At 42.3% G+C, this 24,194-nt stretch overlaps 1 protein-coding gene across 5 annotated transcripts in view; it reads left to right on the top strand.

Annotated features, from left to right (window-relative positions):
- LOC137340138 (poly [ADP-ribose] polymerase tankyrase-2) overlaps positions 1 to 24,194 on the top strand; it is a 74,076-nt gene that overhangs the window by 25,698 nt on the left and 24,184 nt on the right. For all 5 annotated transcript variants that reach the window (XM_068002473.1, XM_068002475.1, XM_068002474.1 and 2 more), the window contains 10 exons: positions 555 to 621; positions 1,653 to 1,839; positions 9,666 to 9,787; positions 13,578 to 13,669; positions 13,780 to 13,858; positions 14,068 to 14,239; positions 16,350 to 16,429; positions 20,441 to 20,586; positions 21,186 to 21,351; positions 22,312 to 22,531. In XM_068002473.1, coding sequence (XP_067858574.1) covers positions 555 to 621; positions 1,653 to 1,839; positions 9,666 to 9,787; positions 13,578 to 13,669; positions 13,780 to 13,858; positions 14,068 to 14,239; positions 16,350 to 16,429; positions 20,441 to 20,586; positions 21,186 to 21,351; positions 22,312 to 22,531 — 1,331 coding nt within the window. The remainder of the gene's footprint in view (positions 1 to 554; positions 622 to 1,652; positions 1,840 to 9,665; positions 9,788 to 13,577; positions 13,670 to 13,779; positions 13,859 to 14,067; positions 14,240 to 16,349; positions 16,430 to 20,440; positions 20,587 to 21,185; positions 21,352 to 22,311; positions 22,532 to 24,194) is intronic.

Below are 24,194 nucleotides of genomic sequence, written 5' to 3'. Positions count from 1 at the left end.
GACTGTTCAAGTTGTTACCCATTAGAGACTTCCTTGGTGCTGTTCTGTGTCAGATAGCCGAAGAAGAACTACAAATCCACTATAGAAGTAAAGAGGAAATAAAATATCTTAATCATCGATGTAAACAACTGAGAAAAAGGAAGGTATTAGGATGGAGGAAAGAATAAACAAGGTACTTGCACCATTAGGAAATCGTGCAAACCCACCATTCAATACACATAACTAAGAGGCTTTCAGGAGGGTAACGCAAAGATATCTGCATCTTAAGTTTTGTAAAATTGTACATAAATAGTATTCCAAATATATCAGAGACCTGTTAGTACCATACGGGTGAGTGTAATATTTTTACCTTGTGTCAGTTGTGATGTACAGCTTTTAGAGAATTTGCTGCATCACAACAATGGAAGAAATGCTGCATTGGGCTTCATGGCAAGTATCAGAAACCGAGTTCCAAATGAACAGTGCCACGGGAGATCATGTTAAAATTTAGTTTGGAACTATTCTGAATATTTCTCATAGGCTATAAATGCAAAAAATTTGTTTTTGTATTTTAGAGACTTAGTACCTCTTCACAATGCCTGTTCCTATGGTCATTATGAAGTTACAGAGCTTTTAGTTAAGGTTAGTATTTAATTCTTGTCACTCCGAATTTGAGAATTATATGTTAGTTACACTGGTGAGGATGGTATGTAGGGAGTTAAATATATTAAAAGAAATAATGCTCTGGAACTGGATGATGTTGTGGGCTAGATACTAGCATTCTGTCTCTAGAACCTGGGTTCAAATTCATCTTTGACTAATGGAATCAAAGTCTCTATCTCCTCTGCTGTATGTTAGAAATTTCAATCAAGCATCTAGTGGTCATAGGCCCCTAGCTCAAAACATCCCTAATTTAACACTAATTTGGCAACCTCATTTAGAGGGCACAGGATGGCTTTTCTGAAAAATGGAAAATGTTGCATTGATGAGGTTGGGGCAAAGCAGAGGAGGCTCTACTTTGCACTTAACTGTGCAATAGACATGTGCTTAGACACCATTAGGTGTTTAAAATAGAACACGTTCCCTGAAGTAGGGGTTACGGGGAGCGGGCAGGAAATTGGACATGAATTTAGATTTGAGGTTAGGATCAGATCAGCCATGATCTTATTGAATGGCGGAGCAGGCTCGAGGGGCCGATTGGCCTACTCCTGCTCCTATTTCTTATGTTAAGTAATATCACTTGTCTTGATGGGTACAAAATTCGTGTTAGAAATATGCTGCAGTAAAAATTATGTAGGGATATGCACTGTATTTTTATTCAATATACTCAGCCTGGAGTACAAACCTCTTCTACTGTTTTCACCCATCCATTTTAACTTGTGTATATTTCATCATTTTCCTATCTATTTTACCTCTAACTTTATTTCTTATTTCACTTTAAACATCTAATGTTACCTGTTTTCACCTGTCTCCGTTGATGATCCTTCATTCCCAGAAGGTACCGACATCTTTGCAAGTTGGTGCCTGGTTAGCTCTGACTAAGTTATTTTGTTGGCATCTGAACAGTTAACACTATACGCTTGTACACTAATATACTGAAGAAATTTAAAATCATATTTATTTTCTTAAATTTAATTTGACTTATTTTTGAATATTATAACTTTTATTCACAGCATGGTGCCTGTGTGAATGCTATGGACCTCTGGCAGTTTACTCCTTTGCATGAGGCTGCCTCCAAGAACAGAGTAGAAGTATGTTCCCTATTGTTGAGCTACGGTGCTGATCCAACATTGCTGAACTGCCATTCTAAAAGTGCCATTGATTTAGCCCCTACACCACAACTAAAAGAACGGTTGGCATGTAAGTTTTTCTGAAACCTTTTCTCATTTGTAGTATTACCTTAAATAAAACATAAATGTTCTGAAACTGTTGGAATATTAATCAATGACGATGTTTATAACAAGCATATTTTCCCAAAGGTTCACTTGGTCACCTCTAGCTTTCAAGTTTTAGTCCCATTCAAAGCATACTTATCACCTTAGCCTTAGTCTACATGACCCAATATTCCTTTTGATACATTTTTATGTATTTTTGCACCCAGTTGCTGACTTGAAAATGCATGGGCTTTAAATAAAGCTTTTTGCTGCATAGTAATGAACTAAGCAAGAAAGTGTATGGTTGGGGATACTGAAAAGAACATACAGAAGAGGCACGGAGAAATGGAATGGTAAATGTTGTTCAGGATATGGGTGTCCTTGTACATGAAACACAAAGTTAACATGCAGGTGCAGCAAGCAATTAGGAAAGCAAATGGTATGTTGGCCTTTATTGCAAAGGGGTTAGAGTATAAGAGTATGGCGGTCTTGCTGCAGTTTTGTAGGGTTTTGGTGAGATCACACCTGGAGTAGTGTACAGCTTTGGCCTCCTTACCTAAGGAAGGATATACTTGCCTTAGAGGCGGTGCAACGAAGGTTCACTAGATTGATTCCTGGGATGAGAGGGTTGTCCTCTGAGGACAGATTGAGTAGAATGGGCCTATATTCTCTGGAGTTTAGCAGAACGAGAAGTGATCTCATTAGAACGTATAAAATTCTTAGAGGGCTTGACAGGATAGATGCTGAGAGACTGTTTCCCCTGGCTGGAGAGTCTAGAACCAGGGATCATATTCTTAGGATAAGGGGTCAACCATTTAGGACTGAGATGAGGAGAAATTTCTTCACTTAGAGGGTTGTGAATCTTTGGAATTCTCTACCCCAAAAGGCTGTGGATGCTCAGTCGTTGAGTATATTCAAAACTGAAATTGATAGATTTTTGGACCCACTAAGGGAATCAAGTGATATGGGGATAGGTTGGGACAGTGGAGTTGAGGTCAAAGATCAGCCATGATCTTATTGAATGGTGGAGCTGCCTTGAGGGGCTGTATGGCCTACGCCTGCTCCTATTTCTTATGTTCTTATTATGTAAACTGAGATTCAAATAGCATTGAAAAGATTGTGGAGATAAAACAGAAAAACGATTTAGAACGTACCAGTAAAATAAATCAAGCGATACACTAAACAAAAAGATGTAGAATGGAAACTGATCACTGTTCTGCCAAAGCCATTGTGAGAAAACTGAGGGAGAGGGTACAGAAAAGTGAGTTGGTAAGAGAGTCCAAAGGAACCGAAAAAAACACAACAGGCTGAGTCACACAAATAGAATTCCTCTGCCATTCCTCAGCTAATTTGTTTAATTAGTTTTAAGTGCTGTTCATTTTCCTTATTTTTGTACCCCACCTGCTTTCCATTGTCAGGCCACTTTTCAATCCAATTAGTTAGTCTATCATTAATGCCAGGCTACTTAATCATCTGAAAATTTCACATGGAGGTTTATCAAATGCCTTTTGAAAATCCAAGTAAATTGTTAGCACTCAATAGATACCTTTCATTAATTTACTTGCCTCAGAGAATGAATTCTAACAGGTTAGTAAGGCATTACCTATTGCTCATAATGCTATGCTTGCTATCCCTTTTAGCATCCTGTTTCTTGCTGTCAGTCATTTTCACCACTACAGATACTGGGCTAACTCGAATTTCCAGGTTTATGCCTCATTCAATTTTTGCATATCAGCAACATTCAGTATCCTTTAATCTAGTGTTTATGAAGCTTTGAATATTTACCAGAGCCTTGCTTATTTTCTCTCATTTGCTTAAGTTCCATGGTGCATGCCATCTGGCCCAGAAACCTTGTAAACATTTTATTTGAGTTTGTTAATGAGCGAAAGAATTTCCATTTATAAAGCACCTTTCACGTCCCCAAGATGTCCCAAAGTACTTAACAGCCCATTACGTACTTTTGAATTGCTGTCACTGTTGTAACATGGGGGAACTCAGCAGCCAATTTGTTACATCAAGATGCCACTAACAACAATGAGGTAAATGACTAGATAATCTGTTTTAATGTTGGTTAGGGATAAATGTTGGCCAGGACACTGGAGAACTTCCCTGCTCATCTTCGATGTATGCTTCAGTAATATCTGATTGTGTAATTCATTTCTAAGTTAGAATGACTAGTTTTCACAAATTAGGTCATATTCCAAACCAATGTAAAGAATCTATTTAACTCCTGTGCCATTTCCTGATCCTCTGATTTATTTTCCAAGCTTATCCAATAAAAGATCTGATCTTCGATATTGTGTCTGCTACAAACATAGCTTAAAAAATGCTTTGAGTCTCCCTCGATGTGCTTAGCAATATGCCTTTTTAGCTTTTTACCTATTCTAATACTCTTAAGATGCATATATGCTGCCACTTTGGCATCATTGTAAAGTGATTTGGTTTGCTCATTGATTCTGGAGTTAGGTCAATAATCTGACTCCCAAGCACACTAGTGGGATCACCTTGAGTAGACAGACTTAGTCCACTTTTAGTTAGGATTAAGTGCAGTATAACTAAAGGATAGTGTGAAGTCATGTCTATTGAACAACTTGTTAACTTTATAAATTTACTTTTGATTCTTGTTGACGTTAGGAGAAAGTTGGCACTCCAGCATTCTCTCTTGGCACTAAAAATTAGCCACTCTGAAAGTGGAACTCTCTGCATGTGTCCAAGAATGCGTGTGCAGAGCTACTTGGGAAATCCATTGTGAAGTGGAGTTAGTGATACAACTCATGGCCTGCCAGCTGAACATTCTACCTTACAGATGCTGGCATCTGCAGTATAACTGCAGGGTTATTTGATATCAACTGACTTTCGTGTGCTTCCCAGCCCTACTTGTTTTTTGTAAATATTTCTTTTTTGTCTCTAAGTGGTTTTTGATGTCTTCATTTAGCCAATGTCGTCAAGATCTTGTGATACAAAGCAGATTCTAACATTCAGACAAAATGGAACCATTATTGAAAGTAATAAAATGCCTAATTTAGCGTTTGGTAATATGCAGCCTTTGTTGTACAAATGTTTCAGTGGAGTAATTGTTGAATAATGAACGTTTAAGAGAAGGAAAGTTTATGGTGGAATGCTTTTCATTTGAAGCAGTTGCCCATTTTATATTGGAAATAGAATTTAGTAAATCTTGACAAGTAGAGACCAGTGAGGTTGGGTTTTCTCGCCACTAGGCCTTCTAGCAATGCCACCGAGCAGGAGCAAACCTGAGACCCCATCTCGAATTGCTGAACTTGTGGAAAATACCTTAACTGTTGGATACTCAGCATTGAGCAATTGGTGTGCACTCTCAGGGTCTGGCAGCTCCAGATCAGCTCTTGGGCTGATCCAAATTTGGGTACTCCCATTGGTTTCAGTAGATGTGCATTTCCTTAATGGACGAAAAAAAAGTTTTTAAATTTGGTTGAGATTTTTCAAATTGTTCTTTCAGTGGGGCAATACTTTGAAAAGTACTTTTCCTAGATTTTTCTTTCCCTTTTAAATTGTATCACACTGTACAGATGCATATCCAACTTTACAAACAGATTTTGATGGCTGAGCTGCAGGGACTGGGCACTATTAGAGAGGAAAAGCCTAGAAGTCGGTCATGTTTAGAAATGTAGTAAACGCAGAGTGCAGAACAGGTGCATATCATCATTAGTGAAGAAGGGTAACAGAGGAAAAAGACTTTTTTTATTCGTTCACGGGATGTGGGCGTCGCTGGCAAGGCCGGCATTTATTGCCCATCCCTAATTGCCCTTGAGAAGGTGGTGGTGAGCCACCTTCTTGAACCGCTGCAGTCCGTGTGGTGACGGTTCTCCCACAGTGCTGTTAGGAAGGGAGTTCCAGGATTTTGACCCAGCGACAATGAAGGAACGGCGATATATTTCCAAGTCGGGATGGTGTGTGACTTGGAGGGGAACGTGCAGGTGGTGTTGTTCCCATTCGCCTGCTGCTCTTGTCCTTCTAGGTGGTAGAGGTCGCGGGTTTGGGAGGTGCTGTCGAAGAAGCCTTGGCGAGTTGCTGCAGTGCATCCTGTGGCTGGTGCACACTGCAGCCACAGTGCGCCGGTGGTGAAGGGAGTGAATGTTTAGGGTGGTGGATGGGGTGCCAATCAAGCGGGCTGCTTTATCTTGGATGGTGTCGAGCTTCTTGAGTGTTGTTGGAGCTGCACTCATCCAGGCAAGTGGAGAGTATTCCATCACACTGCTGACTTGTGCCTTGTAGATGGTGGAAAGGCTTTGGGGAGTCAGGAGGTAAGTCACTCGCCGCAGAATACCCAGCCTCTGACCTGCTCTCGTAGCCACAGTATTTATATGGCTGGTCCAGTTAAGTTTCTGGTCAATGGTGACCCCCAGGATGTTGATGGTGGGGGATTTGGCGATGGTAATGCCGTTGAATGTCAAGGGGAGGTGGTTAGACTCTCTCTTGTTGGAGATGGTCATTGCCTGGCACTTATCTGGCGCGAATGTTACTTGCCACTTATCAGCCCAAGCCTGGATGTTGTCCAGGTCTTGCTGCATGCGGGCTCGGACTGCTTCATTATTTGAGGGGTTGTGAATGGAACTGAACACTGTGCAATCATCAGAGAACATCCCCATTTCTGACCTTATGATAGAGGGAAGGTCATTGATGAAGCAGCTGAAGATGGTTGGGCCTAGGACACTGCCCTGAGGAACTCCTGCAGCAATGCCCTGGGGCTGAGATGCTTGGCCTCCAACAACCACTACCATCTTCCTTTGTGCTAGGTATGACTCCAGCCACTGGAGAGTTTTCCCCCTGATTCCCATTGACTTCAATCTTACTAGGGCTCCTTGGTGCCACACTCGGTCAAATGCTGCCTTGATGTCAAGGGCAGTCACTCTCGCCTCACCTCTGGAATTCAGCTCTTTTGTCCATGTTTGGACCAAGGCTGTAATGAGGTCTGGAGCCGAGTGGTCCTGGCGGAACCCAAACTGAGCATCGGTGAGCAGGTTATTGGTGAGTAAATGCCGCTTGATAGCACTGTCGACGACACCTTCCATCACTTTGCTGATGATTGAGAGTAGACTGATGGGGCGGTAATTGGCCGGATTGGATTTGTCCTGCTTTTTGTGGACAGGACATACCTGGGCAATTTTCCACATTGTCGGGTGGATGCCAGTGTTGTAGCTGTACTGGAACAGCTTGGCTAGAGGCGCAGCTAGTTCTGGAGCACAAGTCTTCAGCACTACAGCTGGGATGTTGTCGGGGCCCATAGCCTTTGCTGTATCCAGTGCACTCAGCCGTTTCTTGATATCACGTGGAGTGAATCGAATTGGCCGAAGACGGGCTTCCTTGATGATGGGGATATCGGGAGGAGGCTGAGATGGATTATCCACTCGGCACTTCTGGCTGAAGATGGTTGCAAACGCTTCAGCCTTGTCTTTTGCACTCACGTGCTGGACTCCGCCATCATTGAGAATGGGGATGTTTGCAGAGCCTCCTCCTCCCGTTAGTTGTTTAATTGTCCACCACCATTCACGACTGGATGTGGCAGGACTGCAGAGCTTTGATCTGATCCGTTGGTTGTGGAATCGCTTAGCTCTGTCTATAGCATGTTGCTTCCGCTGTTTAGCATGCATGTAGTCCTGAGTTGTAGCTTCACCAGGTTGGCACCTCATTTTTAGGTATGCCTGGTGCTGCTCCTGGCATGCTCTTCTGCACTCCTCATTGAACCAGGGTTGATTCCCTGGCTTGTTGGTAATGGTAGAGTGAGGAATATGCCGGGCCATGAGGTTACAGATTGTGCTGGAATACAATTCTGCTGCTGCTGATGGCCCACAGCGCCTCATGGATGCCCAGTTTTGAGCTGCTAGATCTGTTCTGAATCTATCCCATTTAGCACGGTGGTAGTGCCACACAACACGTTGGATGGTGTCCTCAGTGCGAAGACGGGATTTCATCTCCACGAGGACTGTGCGGTGGTCACTCCTACCAATACTGTCTTGGACAGATGCATTTGCGACAGGTAGATTGGCGAGGACGAGGTCAAGTAAGTTTTTCCCTCGTGTTGGTTCGCTCACCACCTGCCGCAGGCCCAGTCTAGCAGCTATGTCCTTCAGGACTCGGCCAGCAGAGGTGCTACCGAGCCACTCTTGGTGATGGACATTGAAGTCCCCCACCCAGAGTACATTTTGTGCCCTTGCTCCCCTCAGTGCTTCCTCCAAGTGGTGTTCAACATGGAGGAGGACTGATTCATCAGCTGAGGGAGGACGGGAGGTGGTAATCAGCAGGAGGTTTCCTTGCCCATGTTTGACCTGATGCCATGAGATTTCATGGGGTCCAGAGTCAATGTTGAGGACTCCCAGGGCCACTCCCTCCTGACTGTATATCACTGTACTGCCACCTCTGGTGGGTCTGTCCTGCCGGTGGGACAGGACATACCCAGGGATGGTGATGGAAGAGTCTGGGACGTTGGCTAAAAGATATGATTCTGTGAGTATGGCTATGTCAGGCTGTTGCTTGACTAGTCTGTGGGACAGCTCTCCCAATTTTGGCACAAGTCCCCAGATGTTAGTAAGGAGGACCTTGCAGGGTCGACTGGGCTTGGTGTTTTGCCGTTGTCGTGTCCGGTGCCTCGTGGTCCGATGCCGGGTGGTCCGTCCGGTTTTATTCTTATTATGACTTTTCGTAGCGAGATTTTACAACTGAGTGGCTTGCTGGGCCATTTCAGAGGGCAATTAAGAATCAACCACATTGCTGTGGGTCTGGAGTCACATATAGGCCAGACCGGGTAAGGCCGCAGGCTTCCTTCCCTAAAGGACATTAGTGAACCAGATGGGTTTTTACGACAATCCGGTAGTTTCATGGCCATCATTACTGATGCTAGTATTTTAATTCCAGATTTTTATTTAATTAATTGAATTTTTAATTAATTAATTGAATTTAAATTCGCCAGCTGCCGTGGCGGGATTTGAACTCATGACTCTGGATTTTAGTCCAGGCCTCTGGATTACTATGCTACCGGGTAACAATAGAAGTATCATGGGGAATAAGGGCAAAGAAAAGATTGGTCCAAAGTTACAAAGCTATGGATGGCAAGGTGGACTGAATCAAATATAAAAACAAGTTAATGGAAGTTAAGAAACTGGTCAGGAGAGCTAAAATAGAAAATAAATAGCATTTCAACAAATATATTTGCAGCAAGAATGTGAAAAAGGAAACCGCAGGATCATTGAAAGACACCAAAGGTGAAAAAATCAAGTGACCAAGGGATAACATATACACTAAATGATTTTTCCTCTGCGAATGGAGGAGACCGTGGACAGTCTCCCCAGCACTTGTTGAAAAGGCAATCACTGGTAGGTTGAGAAAATTATCAGAAAACAAGACACCAAGCCTAGCAGGGCTTCATACATTGGTACTTAAAGAAGTGGCTAATGAAATTGTTCATGTCTTTGCCACTACCTTTAGGAATCTTATCAAACATCTTTGAAAATCTATTTATGCAACATCTACTGCACTTTCGTAGATCAATCTATTATTTCTTCAGTTGAGAGGTATTAGTTCCTGGGACCAGCCAGATGCACTGCAGAGTCTTTTCTGATACTATGGTTTTGTAAGTTTCTGGGTATGTAATGGACTCTTAGCTAACTAGGCATAATAGGTGAGCTTTATTCAAATAGTATGAGGTTAATTAAAACAATCCTGGACTCTTGTTGTGAAACATAGGGAATTAAAACATTCAGTAATATGCTTAGCTTTTTACAGTGTTTAAATTTTTTGCAAAGCAAATTGTTGGTGTTTTGTTTTAAATTACCATTCTAGATGAGTTCAAAGGACATGCATTGCTACAAGCTGCAAAAGAAGCAGATGTTGCCCGTGTAAAAAAACATCTTTCTTTCGAGAATGTGAATTTCAAGCATCCTCAGACTCATGAGACTGCATTGGTAAGAATTGTGCTTGTTTTTGCTGTAATTGTTTACTTCTTTCCTCCTCCTTGTCCCCTAATTTGTTTGTTCAGTTTTTAAAAGGAATCAAGAAAGGGTTTTCTAACTAGTTTTCTGTTGATGGAAATTAATTTACAAACTTGTCTATTTGTGGCTGAGCACTAGATATAGGTTCAAATATGGTAATTGAATAAGTTGAGTACATTGACAAGTTAACATGCAAGTTATTAAATATACCTCAAAGCACCAAATATTTTTTCCACGGCTTCATATCTTTGAACTCTGGACCCCATGAAATCTCATGGCATCAGGTCAAACATGGGCAAGGAAACCTCCTGCTGATTACCACCTACCGTCCTCCCTCAGCTGATGAATCAGTCCTCCTCCATGTTGAACACCACTTGGAGGAAGCACTGAGGGGAGCAAGGGCACAAAATGTACTCTGGGTGGGGGACTTCAATGTCCATCACCAAGAGTGGCTCGGTAGCACCTCTGCTGGCCGAGTCCTGAAGGACATAGCTGCTGGACTGGGCCTGCGGCAGGTGGTGAGCGAACCAACACGAGGGAAAAACTTACTTGACCTCGTCCTCGCCAATCTACCTGTCGCAAATGCATCTGTCCATGACAGTATTGGTAGGAGTGACCACCGCACAGTCCTCGTGGAGATGAAATCCCGTCTTCGCACTGAGGACACCATCCAACGTGTTGTGTGGCACTACCACCGTGCTAAATGGGATAGATTCAGAACAGATCTAGCAGCTCAAAACTGGGCATCCATGAGGCGCTGTGGGCCATCAGCAGCAGCAGAATTGTATTCCAGCACAATCTGTAACCTCATGGCCCGGCATATTCCTCACTCTACCATTCCCAACAAGCCAGGGGATCAACCCTGGTTCAATGAGGAGTGCAGAAGAGCATGCCAGGAGCAGCACCAGGCGTACCTAAAAATGAGGTGCCAACCTGGTGAAGCTACAACTCGGGACTACATGCATGCTAAACAGCGGAAGCAACATGCTATAGACAGAGCTAAGCGATTCCACAACCAACGGATCAGATCAAAGCTCTGCAGTCCTGCCACATCCAGTCGTGAATGGTGGTGGACAATTAAACAACTAACGGGAGGAGGAGGCTCTGCAAACATCCCCATTCTCAATGATGGCGGAGTCCAGCACGTGAGTGCAAAAGACAAGGCTGAAGCGTTTGCAACCATCTTCAGCCAGAAGTGCCGAGTGGATAATCCATCTCAGCCTCCTCCCGATAGCCCCACCATCACGGAAGCCAGTCTTCGGCCAATTCGATTCACTCCACGTGATATCAAGAAACGGCTGAGTGCACTGGATACAGCAAAGGCTATGGGCCCCGACAACATCCCAGCTGTAGTGCTGAAGACTTGTGCTCCAGAACTAGCTGCGCCTCTAGCCAAGCTGTTCCAGTACAGCTACAACACTGGCATCCACCCGACAATGTGGAAAATTGCCCAGGTATGTCCTGTCCACAAAAAGCAGGACAAATCCAATCCGGCCAATTACCGCCCCATCAGTCTACTCTCAATCATCAGCAAAGTGATGGAAGGTGTCGTCGACAGTGCTATCAAGCGGCATTTACTCACCAATAACCTGCTCACCGATGCTCAGTTTGGGTTCCGCCAGGACCACTCGGCTCCAGACCTCATTACAGCCTTGGTCCAAACATGGACAAAAGAGCTGAATTCCAGAGGTGAGGTGAGAGTGACTGCCCTTGACATCAAGGCAGCATTTGACCGAGTGTGGCACCAAGGAGCCCTAGTAAAATTGAAGTCAATGGGAATCAGGGGGAAAACTCTCCAGTGGCTGGAGTCATACCTAGCACAAAGGAAGATGGTAGTGGTTGTTGGAGGCCAAGCATCTCAGCCCCAGGGCATTGCTGCAGGAGTTCCTCAGGGCAGTGTCCTAGGCCCAACCATCTTCAGCTGCTTCATCAATGACCTTCCCTCCATCATAAGGTCAAAAATGGGGATGTTCGCTGATGACTGCACAGTGTTCAGTCCCATTCGCAACCCCTCAGATAATGAAGCAGTCCGAGCCCACATGCAGCAAGACCTGGACAACATCCAGGCTTGGGCTCATAAGTGGCAAGTAACATTCGCGCCAGATAAGTGCCAGGCAATGACCATCTCCAACAAGAGAGAGTCTCACCACCTCCCCTTGACATTCAACGGCATTACCATCGCTGAATCCCCCACCATCAACATCCTGGGGGTCACCATTGACCAGAAACTTAACTGGACCAGCCATATAAATACTGTGGCTACGAGAGCAGGTCAGAGGCTGGGTATTCTGCGGCAAGTGACTCACCTCCTGACTCCCCAAAGCCTTTCCACCATCTACAAGGCACAAGTCAGGAGTGTGATGGAATACTCTCCACTTGCCTGGATGAGTGCAGCTCCAACAACACTCAAGAAGCTCGACACCATCCAAGATAAAGCAGCCCGCTTGATTGGCACCCCATCCACCACCCTAAACATTCACTCCCTTCACCACCGGCGCACTGGCTGCAGTGTGCACCATCCACAGGATGCACTGCAGCAACTCGCCAAGGCTTCTTCGACAGCACCTCCCAAACCCGCGACCTCTACCACCTAGAAGGACAAGGGCAGCAGGCGCATGGGAATAACACCACCTGCACGTTCCCCTCCAAGTCACACACCATCCCGACTTGGAAATATATCGCCGTTCCTTCATTGTCGCTGGGTCAAAATCCTGGAACTCCCTTCCTAACAGCACTGTGGGAGAACCGTCACCACACGGACTGCAGCGGTTCAAGATGGCGGCTCACCACCACCCTCTCGAGGGCAATTAGGGATGGGCAATAAATGCCGGCCTTGCCAGCGACGCCCACATCCCGTGAATGAATAAGAAAAAACTGGTGGCATCTTGGTGACTAAAAATAATAATTGGTTAGCAAAGCCATGAAACCTATATGACAGAGGATTTTATCAAGTTTGGCCAAAAAAAACTTAAGTTATTGGCAGTTCTGAATTTGAGTTCAAGAATCGTGTTTGTAGTATCTAACATCACCACAACATGTTGATGTCGGACTTCAAATTCTTGTTGAAGCAACTCTGTTTGCTATGTTCAATTCAATTAGTTTAGAATGCCTTTTAAAAATTTTTTTTAAAAACATGCTTTGTGCAAGACAAAGAAAAAAGCACTTGAGCTCCTGTGTGCAGCATCGTACTGATGTTTTCAACAACGTTCACCTGAGGAAGGAGGAAGCCTCCGAAAGCTTGTGAATTTAAAATAAAATTGCTGGACTATAACTTGGTGTTGTAAAATTGTTTACAATTGTCAACCCCAGTCCATCACCGGCATCTCCACATCATCGTACTGATGTGAAATTGTATAATGGCACTATTAACATAACCCTGAGTGAAACACTAGGTGATTTCTGGTACCATTTGTTCTGACATCAAAATTTTCCACTCCAAGCTTGACCTCTATGGTATTAGCATGTTGTTTTATTTCTTTTTAATGCTGTTAAATACTGCACATCCCAAATGCATAATTTTGACACTGGTATTGATTGACTGTCAAGTTATAAATCGGCAGTTGATTGCTGGAAAATTGTATAACTTAAAATAATTTTTACATGAGAAATATTCACGTATGTTTAATGTCATTTGTACTCTTACGTTTGTACATTTTAAAAATGTCACTTTCTATTTACTGTTCTATATTTTAACTAGGCTTGTAGAATACATATATAAAATCTGTGTATGTAACAGAATACCTAAATTTTTTTAACTTTATAGCATTGTGCTGCTGCTTCTCCATACCCTAAACGAAAACAGGTGGTTGAGTTATTATTAAGAAAAGGGGCTAATGTCGATGAAAAGACAAAAGAGTAAGATGATTTGGAAAGTTTCAATTTGACCTTTTTTACATGTTTTAAAATCGTGTTGTATTTATTTAGATGTTCCTCAACACCTGTCTCTTTCTGACTCTTTCTCTTAGCCTCTTAACACCTCTCCATGTGGCATCAGAAAAGGCCCATAATGATATAATTGAAGTGCTTATAAAAAATGAAACAAAGGTATGTATTGTTTTTTCTTAGCAAAACAATAATGAGTACATTATATAGTGCATAACTTTTCTGTCATATTGGAAGGTGCCTATTAAATGTTTATTCCATTACTATTCCTGTGAAATACTGAAAATGCAATGTTCTGTAGTTTGCTCTAATTAAGAAAAACTGCTGGAAGTTAGTTCTTAAATCACCATATAATGTATTATGATTAATAGGTGAATGCCTTGGACAGTCTTGGTCAGACACCTTTACACAGGGCTGCACATTGTGGTCATCTTCACACATGTCGCTTGTTGCTGACTTCTGGATCTGACACATCAATAGTATCTCTGCAGGGTTTCACTGCATCACAGATGGGTAATGAAAGTGTGCAGCAGATTTTACAAGGTAGAGAGATCTAGTTAATAATATGAATGCTACATTGTATATGGTTTTCCTGTCAAATACTGAGTCTGAATTCTATCCTGCCCACAGCAATGAGACCTGCTTGGTTAAACTCAACTATCTGCATCCTCTGTGGCTGTGCAGTTGACAAGTTATCTCTCCTTGATCTTTCTGTTTTTCATCATGGCGGGTGACTCCATTATCTTGCAAAGTTTCTCCATGTTCCATCTTCAAGCTACCCTCGCATGGCTCCCCTCCTACCTATGTCAGTGTATCCTGCTATACCTTCTCTTTTTGTAGGCTCAGGTGTGACCTGGGGCTCCATTTTTACCCCCTCCTGCCCTTCCTCCTTTTCTGCATGCTACTGGCCCAGTATTTCCGCCCAGGTAACAGTAGAATCTGGGTGGCGTTAAATGAAATAGCGCAAAAGATTGCGGCATTTTAAGGGTAAGTGAGTTATGCCCTTAACCACTTTACGCTTGAGTTTCCGTGATCTTTTACGCTGCTTCAAAGGTCCATTTCTCTCTTTCCCCCCCCCCCCCCCCCCCCCCCCCCCCGGAACCAATACCCACCCACAAAACTGGCCATGCCCCCAGGATGGAATGGTGAGTTTCCACCAATTGTACCTGCTTGAAGGTGTTCTTCACGTTGCGCCGAGATATTCGAGCACGCAGGGACCCATGGTCACGTTAATCCATCGTTAATGACCTGCAGCTGCAGTGACTAGCAATCAGTTGAAGCCCCACTCAGGTCTGTTTCTCATATTGATGCTACAATTACTTTAAGTTCAGTTTAAATCAGTTCAATTTCAGTCAGTTGGTCTGCCCATGGTACATAAAACCTTTGACTGGCAGTCAATTGAAACCACTGGCCTGTTTGTTCAGTTGCAGCAAATACTTAATTTAAACTGAAAATTTGTTTGTCATCTTGAGGCCCCTTTGGCCACGTTCTAGTCAATAATCGATTACAATCAATGATGCTGCTTGATTGTGCTGATTCATGGGAGATTTTACGTTTGGGGTTATGCTAATGAATTTGAGCAGAAACTTGGCCATAACTCCACTTCGGCAGAACCGGTGTCCTGCGCATTCTGGATACATTTTACCAATTGCGCCCCTAACGGAAACTCCAAGCCATTATCTTTAAATGCAGAGTCAGATGATACCAGGCTTTACCTCTTTCTATCAACTGTAACTCCTTGACAGCTGCTATGCTATCTGCTTGTCTCTGACATCAAGCTGTGGGTGGGCGGTGGCAAGACCAAATCCTTACCTGCCTAGATCCCGATTCTGATCCACCACCCCCCCCCCTCTCTCCCGGTTGCTTGCTCATGCTGAACCCTGTTTCCTTTTTCAGCCTGAGCTGAGCTTCAAACCCCACCATCAACAAACAACTGTAGCAACCTCAATTTTATGACCTGCCTCTGCTTTTACCTCACAATCACCGAAACCCTTATCCATCCCTGTCACCTCCAGACTTGAGACCTCAAGCCCCCATTGCCAACCTCCCAAATTGCGCCACAAATAAATTCCAGCTCATCCAAAACTTTGCTGCCCTGTCCTCACAGACCTCCACAGGCTCTCTGTCGTCCAATGCATTGTCTTCAAAATCCTTTTGCTCGTGTACAAATCTTTCCATGGACTTAAGGTTGGTAGTCTCTAAATTTCTATATCCCAACTCGCATTATACACTCTGCCCTACTGTGCATTCCTCCCCTTTCCCTGTCTCCTACTCCAGCGTTGGTGGCAGAATCTTCAGTTAACATGTCCATGCCCTGCTCTTCCTTTACTGCTGCTTGGTGCTGATTTTCCCCCACCCACCTTTTCTGTGAAACATCTTGGGACATTTTACTTTGTAAAAAAAAATAATTGATGTACAAGTGCAATAAAAGAAACAGTAAGTAAGTATTGGTTAATATACAAATGCTGACTGCATTTAAGGATTATTTGGTGTTTTAATGGCTGAAGCAAAACTATTACCAAACGGGCAGTATTTTGCTTCATACTGAACATATTGCTGTTATTTTTAGAAGTATGAGTTTTATATTGCACCTTTTTGTTGTCTTGGTTAAAAATCTATTTTTTTTCCTCCTTCCCACACCCACTCCGAATAGAAGGTATCGTGGTTGGGAACTTCGACACTGATCGCCAGTTATTAGAAGCAGCCAAAGCTGGGGACTTGGATGTTGTCAAGGTAATGGTTTGTCAGAATAGTATACAGAAATTCAAGCTTTTTTTTGCTCCTACAATAGAAGAGCAAGAAGAATTAGAAAGATTTGGATCTTGGCAACTTGGTAATTAGGTCTGGATAACTGTAAAATTAGTAAAGGAGCAAAGAACCAAATAAAGGTGAACATGTTCCATTTAGTATAACCTTGCACTTTGTTGCTAGGGAAAGAGATCTGGAGTTCAATCTGGATAAATATACTCAAATTCCAACTCTTCAATGCAGTTTTTTTTTAAAAAGACAAATAAGCTACATTAGAGGATTACAGTAGAAATCAAAAGACATATGGCTGTATAAGAAAATAACCATTGTGTATGCAATTCTGGTCATATCCGAAGAATACTGTTACTATTGAGAGGTGACAGAGAAAGTGGAGCTTGTTCCAGAATTTTTTAATATTATGAAGTAGATTAACAAAGTTGATCCAGGCAAGTTAACTATGGTGAAGGGTTGAAACACCAGGGGACAGAAATTAAAAGTTGAGGCTAGGAGTAAGAAGAATAGATGATTTTTGTTTTACAAGTTGCCATTGAAGCAAATAATGTAAAGTGAGCACAACTGGATGCATTTCCAGAGAACAGGGATTGAACAATCTGTTTAAAAAGGTGGAGTGGTGGGATTGAGATCAATTGATGCATAGGTTTGTTGGGTCCTATGTCTTTGCATATATTTTTTAAAAATTGTTCTTGCTGTTGGAGTGTCATCTCCACATTTTAGGTTTCCTGGGATGCCCATAGCTGTTGCACTGATTTGTAAAGAGTGCAATGTGGAGTTGCTTTCATTTCTTTGCACTCTTCCCTTGGAGAATTGTGTGAAGTAGTGGAGGGATTCACAGGCTGATTAGCGGTTTGACAGGTGGCAAAGTGAATGCTCATTCCATGGCCGTAACCATCCTTATTGGAACAGGAGTAGGCCATTCAGCCCCTCATGCTTGCTCCGCCATTTGATAAGATTGTAGCTGATCTGTGATCTAACTCCATATACCTGCCTTTGGCCCATATCCCTTAATACCTTTGGTTGCCAAAAAGCTGTCTATCTCAGACTTAAATTTAGCAATTGAGCTAGTATCAATTGCCTTTTGCGGAAGAGAGTTCCAAACTTCTACCACCCTTTGTGTGTAGAAATGTTTTCTAATCTCACCCCTGAACGGTCTGGCTCTAATTTTTAGACTGCCCCCTACTCCTAGAATCCCCAACCAGCGGAAATAGTTTCTCTCTATCCACCCTATCTGTTCTCCTTAATATCTTATAAACTTCAATCAAATCACCCCTTAACCTTCTAAACTCTAGAGAATACAACCCCAATTTGTGTAAATATATTTCATCTTTCAAAACATTATATCCTTAAATAGGAAAACTAGTGCTACAGACTAGATTCTAGATGCATGGCAAATTTACTGAATGCAAGTAATATGATCTCTTTCACAATTCTACTTTCATGTGTAAATCCAATATCAAAATGCAGGGGGGAGAAAAGCAAAATTTAAATGCCCCTTCACTCTGTTGGAAGAACATATTAAGGGGTGGAAGCAAAGCTATGGAGTGTTAATCATTCAGTGAAACTGTATTCTGGTCATAATACAACTCCAATTGCCAATTTTACTTCACTGTACCACTTTGCTTTAATTGCGGAACTGACTGAATACAGTTCAAGATTATACTGACCAGAAGGACAGAAGCCTTAACCAATGGCATCACTGGACCACTCAACAAAGCATAAAGAGGTCACAAATGAGTTGTGTTTATGTAGTTTATGTAATCTCTCCTCGTAACTTAACCCTTGAAGTCCAGGTATCATTCTAGTAAACCTACGCTGCACTCCCTCCAAGGCCAATATGCCCTTCCAAAGGTGCGGTGCCCATAACTGCTCACAGTACTCCAGGTGCGGTCTAACCAGGGTTTTGTATAGCTGCAGCATAACTTCTGCCCCCTTGTACTCTAGTCCTCCAGATATAAAGGCCAGCATTCCATTAGTCTTGATTACTTTCTGCACCTGTTCATGACACTTCAATGATCTATGTACCTGAACCCCTAAGTCCCTTTGGACATCCACTGTTTTTAACTTTTTACCATTTAGAAAGTACCCTGTTCTATCCTTTTTTGATCCAAAGTGGATGACCTCACAATTGTCTAAATTGAATTCCGTTTGCCACAGTTTTGCCCATTCACCTAATCTATCGCTTTGTAATTTTATGTTTTCATCTACACTACTTACAATGCCACCAAGCTTTGTGTCATCGGCAAACTTAGATATGAGACTTTCTATGCCTTCATCTAAGTCGTTAATAAATATTGTGAATAATTGAGGCCCCAAGACAGATTCCTGCAGGACTCCACTAGTCACATCCTGCCAATGTGAGTACCTACCCATTATCCCTACTGTCGCCTTTTGCTCAGTCAACTTCCTAACCAAGTCGATTCCATGGGCTTCTATCTTAGCTAACAGTCTCTTGTGTGGGACTTTATCAAATGCCTTCTGGAAGTCCATATAAATAACATCCATTGACATTCCCCTGTCCACTACTTCAGTCACCTCCTTCAAAAAATTCAGTCAGGTTTATCAGGCACAACCTACCTTTCACAAATCCATGCTGGCTCTCTCTGATTAACTGAAAATTCTCGGTGTTCAGTCACCCTATCCTTAATTATAGACTCCAGCATTTTCCCCACAACAGATGTTAGGCTAACTGGTCTATAATTCCCTGGTTTCCCTCTCCTTCCTTTTAAAAAGTGGAGTGAGGTGCAATTTTCCAATCTAGAGGGACAGTTCCTGAATCTAGAGAATTTTGAAAGATTATAGTAAGGGCATCTGCAATGTGCTCACCCACTTCCTTTAAAACCCTGGGATGGAAACCATCTGGTCCTGGGGATTTGTCACCCTTTAGTGCTATTATTTTCTTCATTACTGTTGCTTTACTTATGTTAATCTTATTGAACCGGGGACAGGGACTCAATATTAGTTTTCTTGGGATTTCCGGCATGCTATCCTTTTTTTCTACTGTAAATACTGACGCAAAGTTATTGTTCAACATGTCCGCCATTTCCCCATTGTCAATGACAATGTCCCCACTTTCAGTTTTTAAGGGGCCAACACTGCTCCTGACCACCCTCTTTTTCCTAATATAACTACAAAAGTTCTTTGTATTGTTTTTGATATCCCTTGCAAGTTTCTTTTCATACTCTTTTTGTAGCTCTTACTATCTGTTTTGTGACCCTTTGTGAATCTTTTTATTTTTCCCATTCGCCAGGATCTGTGCCATTTTTTGCCTTTTTGTATGCCCTTTCCTTATGTCTTATACTGTCCCTTACCTCTTATACTTAATACCAGCTGGTAGGGTGATTAGTCCTATGGCCGGAAGGTTTTATAGGCTTGCACAATCCATACAATTAGAGAGTGGAGGGGACACCCACCGGACGCAAGTATCCCACTGGAGCGAACCCAAAATTTGGAGCAGGAGCTCCAGTCTCCACTCACCGCTCCGAACCAAGACTCATAGGCAGAAATGCTACTACTAAGTTGCTTGCTCCATAATGTTCAGTGAGTTGGTGATAGCTTTTTTTCATATTTTTATTTAAAGATGGCAGTGAATTGGTACTGGGATAGGAGAGTCTGGCTGGTACATCATGCAGATTCTGTAAACGTACAATATCAAACCTACCTAATGCTTTATATTGGAAACTGAAATGGAGGCATACTTGAACTTTGTATGACGGTAACATTGCAGCAGGGGTAGCTGGTTATTAGATTAGTCCTTAATGGTGGCATAGCTTTGCATAGGTGCAGGAAACTCTTTTGGACCAGCAATGTCTTGTCTCTTCACTGATGGATTTTACAACTTTTTATGTTGCTGTTTCTTCAGGTATTTTCCTACTAACCTGAGAATTTTTGCTTTTTTTTAAACTTATGCTGAGAAAACTGCAACTATTTGTTCATGAGAGTATATTTAAATGGATTGTCTAATGGTACTTTCCATTTCAGAAACTCTGCACACTTCAGAATGTAAATTGCAGAGATATAGAAGGCCGCCAGTCTACACCACTCCACTTTGCAGCTGGCTACAACAGAGTGTTAGTGGTGGAATATTTGTTACAAAATGGAGCTGATGTTCATGCCAAGGACAAAGGGTAATATTTAGTTACTTTCTAAGGCTTTCTGCTTTTTAGAAAAAGCTTTCTAAGCTGTTAGTGATGCTCAATTTGGACTTTAAACTTAATTTGTTTGTCATTTAAGGGCGAAGGAGTTTTGATCTTGTCAATTACAATATGCAGTAGTGATTGTGATAGTTCTAGTGACTAGCTGCAATGCGATTTTGTAATACTAATTGTTATATTGCTGTTTCCTTTCCTACACACACGTGTGTGCACACATACATCCATATCCACCAATCGCTCAGGATGAAGTTTCCCTGTTGGTTAATTGCACTGTTAGAGAGGGAAAGAGAAGCATGATAAAAGGAAAAATTTTCATGGTCATATCAAAATGAGATTATACACTGAAGGGGCACTATTCAGGATCATTTCCAATATCTGATTCTAAGAAGCCAGTATTGTAACTATGTAGTGAATGCAGGATTCTCAAGCGATATGGTTTTAGTTAAATTGTGCTTGTTTGTAGTTAATCAAGATGATATTGTGACACTGGTGAGAGCAGTATTTGCTCCATCCTGATTTTCAGACTTTTAGTTCTCTCATCATTATTTTGGTGTTCCTTTTATCTCTCTCAGGGGATTGGTTCCATTGCACAATGCGTGTTCCTATGGACATTATGAAGTAGCAGAGCTGCTTGTTAAACATGGTGCAGTGGTAAATGTAGCTGATTTGTGGAAGTTTACTCCTTTGCATGAGGCTGCAGCCAAGGGAAAATATGAAATTTGTAAACTCTTGTTACTGGTAAGTGAGCCTGAGATATAACATTATTTGATTATATTGACATTAATTTAAAATGTATTACAAGATTCCCCAATGCCGTAGCAAGTTTGTCCAGTGGGTAGCTATGACACACAGGCCATGAAAATCACAAAGAATGAACTTGCACATCCTTGGGATAACCCAAAGTACTTAACTTTCAATGAATTTGATTTGAACTGCAGCCACTGTTATGTAGGCAAACGCGGCAGTCAATTTGCACATGGCAAGGTCCCATAAACAAATGAATGACCAGATAACTTGATGGAGGATGGTATGTTGGCCAGGACTGAAAATACTCTTCCAGTAAAGATCCATGAGATCTTTTACATCCATCTAAGCAAACAGATGGTGCCTTGTTTTAATATCTCACCTGAAAAGTTACACCTCTGACAATGCAACGCTCATTCAGTATTGCACTGGAGTGGCAGAGTATGTCAGGTATGTATTGGAGCTTCAACCCACAACTTCTGACTCAGGCAGGAGTGTGACTAACTAAGCCAAGCTGGCACCCAAGTTCACTCCCTGATCTGTGCTGAAGTTACCTAATCTCTTTTATCGTTGCCCTCAGCTCTCCTGAGCCAGAGGTACAAAATCAGCCTGGGTCCTGACTCATGATCGCTAACAGCGGCCCAAGCTGTAAGTACACTTGGATAGGATCGAGCTCGGCTGTGACGTCCCCTGCAGTTGAATAGCCTGCAAACAGTCACTGTCAAGACTCACGCATGAATAATGACTATTTGGACACTGTGCCAGAAAACATTTAGCGCCTTTAGAACCATAGTCCATCAAGTAATCAATGCCACGGTGAGATGTGGGGCAGAAAATGTGAGACACAAGATAACTTAGAAAAAGTTTCACAGTTGACTTTAAGCTAATTGATTCTTTTGGCTTTGGAGTAATGTTATCCAACGTGCTTAGTGTTAATTTTGATTAAATTACTAGCATGGTGCTGATCCAACCAAGAAAAACCGGGATGGAAATACTGCTCTGGATCTGATCAAGGATGGAGACACAGACATTCAGGACCTGCTGAGTGGAGATGCTGCTTTACTTGATGCTGCAAAGAAGGGTTGCTTGGCCAGGGTGAAAAAACTGTGTACAATAGACAATGTTAACTGCAGAGACACACAGGGCAGACATTCAACACCTTTGCATTTAGCAGGTCTGCTTTCATCAATTCAGTATTGTGTTTCGTGTGTGTGCATGTGAAATATTGCAGAAATGCTGCTAATTGAGGGCTTAGGAGCAAAATTAGAAATTTCACATTAAGTTTGCGCGTTGGCAGTCAACGGCTCAGAATCTGGTCTAGACTCTCCAGCCAGGGAAAACCAGCTTCTCAGCATCTACCCTGTCAAGCCCCCTCAAAATATTATGTTTCGGTGAGATCACTTCTCATTCTTCTAAACTCCAGAGAATATAGGCCCATTCTTCTCAATCTGTCCTCGTAGGATGACCATCTTCATCCTAGGAATCAATCTAGTGAACCTTTGTTGCACTGCCTCTGAAGCAACCATATCCTTCCTTAGGTAAGGAGACCAAAAGTGTACACAGTACTCCAAGTGTGGTCTCATCAAAGCCCTGTACAATTGCAGCAAGACTTCATTACTCTTGTACTCCAACCCCCTTGCAATAAAGGCCAATATACCATTTGCCTTCCTAATTGCTTGCTGTACCTGCATGTTAACTTTTTGTCTTTCGTGTACAAGGACATCCAAAGCTCACAACACCAACATTTAATAATTTCTCACTATTTAAAAAATATTCTGTTTTTCTGTTCTTCCCCACACTATACTCCATCTGCCACCTTCTTGCCCACTCACTTAACCTGTCTATATCCCTTTGCAGTCTGTGTCCTCACAGCTTAATTTCCCACCTAGCTTTGTATCGTCAGCAAACTTGGATATATTACAATTATACCCGGTCCCTTCATCTAAGTCATTAATATAGATTGTAAATAGCTGAGGCCCAAGCACTGATCTTTGCGGCACCCCACTAGTTACAGCCTGCCAACCTGAAAATGACCAGATTATTCCTACAACCTGTTTTCTGTCCATTAACCAATCCTCTCTCCATGCTAATATATTAGCCCCAATCCCGTGAGCCCTTATCTTGTGTAACAACCTTTTATGTGGCACCTTATCAAATGCCTTTTGAAAATCCAAATATACTACATCCACTGGTTCCCCTTTATCTACCCTGCTAGTTACGTGCTCAAAAAAAAAGTCCATTAGATTTGTCACACACTATTTCCCTTCATAAAACCATGTTGACTCTACCTAATCATATTATGACTTTCTAAGTGCCTTGTTACTATATCCTTAATAATGGATTCCTGCATATTCCTGACTACTGATGTCCGGCTAACTGGCCTGTAGTTCCTTGTTTTCTCTCTCCCTCCTTTCTTGAAGAGTGGTGTTACATTTACTACCTTCCAATCCACTGGAACTGTTCTAGGGACTTTTGGATCTTTGTAACTCTCAATGTCCTCAGCCAATAATATGACTGCTCTTGCATAGAGCTGGTGTGGACTCCATGGGCTGAATGGCCTCCTTCCATGCTGTAACCTTTCTATGATTCTGTGACACTTTAATCATTTTTAAAGGTATTATATGGAGCTGTCAGGGATTTAAATGATTCCTCTTGTCATGTTGATTTCTTTTGAAAATGAATGTGATTGGAGCAGTGAACAATGGTTTGTCTGGATTGCTTTTAAAAATTAACATTTTTGGCAATGGTCAGTGTATTGGTCATCATCTAAAGAAAGACTGAACAGGCTGAGGCTCTTTTCTCTAGAAAAAAGAGAGGTGACCTGATAGAGGTCTTTA

The sequence above is a fragment of the Heptranchias perlo genome, chromosome 21 (assembly GCF_035084215.1).
Source record: "Heptranchias perlo isolate sHepPer1 chromosome 21, sHepPer1.hap1, whole genome shotgun sequence".
NCBI classification, from domain to species: domain Eukaryota; kingdom Metazoa; phylum Chordata; class Chondrichthyes; order Hexanchiformes; family Hexanchidae; genus Heptranchias; species Heptranchias perlo.
This window is presented reverse-complemented; position numbering and strand designations above follow the sequence as displayed.